Source organism: Plectropomus leopardus, unplaced genomic scaffold, assembly GCF_008729295.1.
Source record: "Plectropomus leopardus isolate mb unplaced genomic scaffold, YSFRI_Pleo_2.0 unplaced_scaffold11117, whole genome shotgun sequence".
In the NCBI taxonomy this organism is placed as follows: Eukaryota; Metazoa; Chordata; class Actinopteri; order Perciformes; family Serranidae; genus Plectropomus; species Plectropomus leopardus.
The window spans coordinates 1-3,996 of record NW_024611748.1 but is presented as its reverse complement, the minus strand read 5'-3'; the positions used below and the strand labels follow the sequence as shown (position 1 = coordinate 3,996).

The 3,996-nt window shown below is 40.0% G+C and overlaps 1 protein-coding gene across 1 annotated transcript; it reads left to right on the top strand.

Annotated features, from left to right (window-relative positions):
* Positions 1-356: 356 nt before the first annotated feature.
* LOC121963393 (ubiquitin-associated and SH3 domain-containing protein B-like) lies at positions 357-3,266 on the top strand (the record flags this gene model as incomplete). The annotated part of the gene is made up of 4 exons (XM_042513679.1): positions 357-449; positions 1,579-1,723; positions 2,845-2,951; positions 3,087-3,266. Coding segments are annotated over 4 exons (491 nt in total), but the record flags the coding sequence as incomplete, so codon positions are not given.
* Positions 3,267-3,996: the final 730 nt, after the last annotated feature.

Below are 3,996 nucleotides of genomic sequence, written 5' to 3'. Positions count from 1 at the left end.
GAGTCATAATGTGACATAAATGCCACCTAACGAAGCCGTGCATTTACAGTTTATCAGTGATGCAGAAAATCTGAGCATGAATATCGTTTACCTTATTGATCTGTTTGTGTCTCTCACTGAACTGCTGAATGTGTCTGTGGTGATTTCTGGTCACAGAGACTCTAAAAGAAGCTTCTTTAAAACCACAGATACATTATTCATTAACACGTGACTGTATATTTATAATCAGGATGATGTTAATTTCACATTAAATGTGATTTAATACCTTCAAATCGTACCATACCTTTATCACTTACTATGTTTACATGCTTAGTTCTGTGTGTGTGTGTGTGTGTGTTTAATATGTGATTTTTCAGGTGAGGCCCTGTTAGAGAGTAACACAGTGATAGACTTTGTATACTGCTCTCCCTCTCTGCGTTGTGTCCAGACTGCACAGAACATCCTGAAAGGTAAGAAGAGTCTCCTCAAAGAAATATAATTTTTCAGTGTTCACTCACTAATTTAATTTAGTGTGTTAGCGTTATAATAAGGGCCTCACAGTGACCCATGCTCTTTTTATGACACCAGGCATTATGATTTCAAATTGTCTGTCCATTTGAATTTCTTCAAATTTGGCACAAATGTTCACTTGGACTCAAGGATGAAATGATTAGATTTTGATGGTCATAGGTCAAAGTTCAAGGTAATTTTGACCGTATCTGTCTCATTCTTGTGAACGCAGTATCTCAAAAACACCATGAGGGAATTTATTCAATTTTGACACATTTACTTGGACTCAGCGATGAGATGATTAGACTTTGGTGTTCAAAGGTCAAGGTCACTGTGATCTTTCATCTATATCATTTTCGTGAACGTAATGTCTAGTGTTAGTACTTGAGATTGGTCTTGGTCTCAAGACCACTTTTTAGAGTGTTTGATTCGGTCTTGTTTCAGTCTTGGACGTAGTGGACTCTGGATTTTTGGTCAAGATTGGTCGAGACCACAACAGATTTATTTTTTAACGTAATTACTGTGATTGGATGCAAAACTTCCTTCTTAAAATCCAGCTAATCCCGTAAATCATTTGTAGTTTGCTTTTTTTGTCACAGATAACGGCTGTAACCTATCATAGAAATCAGAGGAAAGTTTTTTATACATAAATATAGTCTTGGTCTCGACTCAGTCTTGCCCTGCTTTGGTCTTGGTCTTGACTCGGTTGTGGTACACTCTGGTCTCGGTGAAGTCTTGGTCTCGGTTAGTTTGATCTTGACGACAACACTAGTGGTATCTGAGGATGGCCTTGAGGGAGTTTCCTCAAATTTGGCACAAATGTCCACTTGGACTCAAGAATGAACTGATTTGAATCTGGTGGTCAAAGGTCAAGGTCATGGTGACCTCATACAGAATGATTTTGGCTATAACTCAAGAACCACCTTAAAACTGTGCTGATTGTAGAGATTTTCTGTGTGTAAGGCGTCCATGTTTCCGCAGACAAAGATGTAAACTGTAAGTGTAACTGGTGCGCGGAGGCAAACAGCCGCGTGGAAGAATATGTAAATTTAGTTCTTCATTGAAGATGAGCTGTGTTTGTGTAAACAGGTCTGCAGCAGGACGGGAAGCTGAAGGTGCGAGTGGAACCGGGCCTTTTTGAATGGACCAAGTGGGTTTCTGGAAGCTCCCTGCCTGCATGGATACCTCCCACGGACCTGGCTGCAGCCCACTTCAGTGTAGACACAACGTACAGGTGACCGCATCAAGACAAAACACACCTTCTGCTATTAATTACTTTTAATGTGACAATGCAACACAATCAAATCTTGACCTCACGTTACGCACAGATATGCCCACTGAGCGATGTTTGGAGTATTTTGCAGCTGACGAATATGAAAAGTACAACTGATAGCTGGATTTAAGTGATGTGAACACGGTAAACACAGAGACTCTGCATTGTGAACCCGCGTGAACCACGTTGGGAACGCCCCTAATTATTTTGTATATTGCTGCTTCACTCCTTTCATTGTTTAACCCTTTGAAACTGGAGCAACATCACTTTTCTTGTGCTGCTTCCACATGCCTTTCAAAAGTATTTAAAGCCTTGATCCCTGAGCAAACTGGTGTGATTTCTCAGGGACGCCATATCTCAAGAATGCCTCAACAGGATTTCTCTAAATTTGGCACAAACATCCACTTGGACTCGAGAATGAACTGATTGGATTTTTGTGGTCAAAGGTCTCGGTCATTGTTACCTGGTGTGTCCCATACGAATGAGATATCTCAAGAAGGCCTTGAGGGAAATTATTCAATTCAGCACAAACGTCCAGTTTGACTCAAGGATGAACTGATTGGATTTTGGTGGTCAAAAGTTAAGGTCATTATAACCTTACGTTGTACACAATTTTACGAACGCAATACCTTAAGAGGGCGTTGAGTTAATTCCCTTAAATTTGACAGAAATGTCAACTTGGACTTAACAATGAACTGATTAGATTCTGTCGTCAAAGGTCAACGTGACCTCAAAAACACATGTTTTTGGGCATAACTCAACTCTGTTTTGAGCGTTTGGTGCTTTGCATTTGTAGCATCCCAGTTTTTTGCAGTGGTGATTGTCGACTCTGCCTGCCCTGCAGAGGCGTCCTCTCCAGCGCTGAAGTACCTGTCGACAGGTTTTGCTGGAGTGTTTGATAAGTGCAGTAAATTTGATATTTTTTAACTGAAGACAACAAATCACAGTACACTTCTAACAAATGCTTCCACTCATGGCATCCAACAGAACCGAACCTCTCTGCCGAGTTTCATAAAAACAACTGCAACAGTTTTTATAAGTTTCCATTTGTTTTCTAATACTTGCTGTTTGTCTTCATATAGACCTCTGATCCCAATCAGCAAGCTCTCTGTGTCTGAACCGTACGAGAACTACATGAGCCGGAGCTACCAAGTGACCAAAGATATCCTGTCAGACTGCAAAAACACTGGTAAGAGACCCTCAGCAGAGCTCCTGGAGCGTCTGGAGGTCTGTTTTGGTGAACTTTTACTTTATTGTTTCACATGCTCATGTGTTTGTCCACTGCTGATGTTGCATCCTGCCTGGACTTCCACTCTCTCCGTAGGAAACAACGTGCTGATTGTAGCCCACGCTTCTTCCTTAGAGGCCTGCACACGCCAGCTGCAGGGCCGCGGCCCGCAGAGCGCCAAGGATTTCATCCAAGTAGTCCGAAAGGTCTGTTCGCTGCATATCTTCCATCTGTCCATCTGATTTATTTGTTTTTCTTTTACACACCCAACTTTCCTATCCATCCATCATTACTTCCATCTGGTTTCATCAGTTCCTCTCCCCGTGCTCACTGCGGCTTTATATACATAAACTTAGGAGATTACACTTAAAACTCCAGAGATTTGAGGAATCCACGTGTATCAGTCAAAGTTTATACAAGTTGTCCAAATGTTTCAAAAACTTTTTGCTGTTATTCATGTGACCAGTAGACTGATATTCTCAAATGAAAGCTGCTATTTGTGATTTTTTAGTGCCAATGAAAAAATCAAAAACAAGTCTGGTGGATACTTGTCATTTTATTTTTCAGCTAAAGAAAAAAAAGATCATTTTGCAAAAATAAACTAGTTGACTCCAGCTTGGTGACCAAGGAGGCAGCTGGGGACTCGCTTTCTCTCGCCTGCTCAGTGACGAAATATTTATGGATCCCTACCAGACTAAACTTTCTGTTAAGATAACAGTTTAGTTTAGTTTAGTGTATTTTCACGCAATTAAAAACTGCATTAAATCGAGATAAATAAAAAAAAATGTGTCAGGAGAGGTCAAAAGACGTATACAAATGGACCCCCACCAATTAAAAAAAAAATGCACGCACAAAAACCACTAAATTTCTATTTTAAAGAAAAAAACAAAAAAAGGTAACTGACAACAAAGAACCTGTCAGTAAACATTAATCCCTTAAAAACCAAGAAGTACATAGAGCACAATACAAAGTGTAAAGAAAAAAAAGGATTTTATTGTTTTTTTTA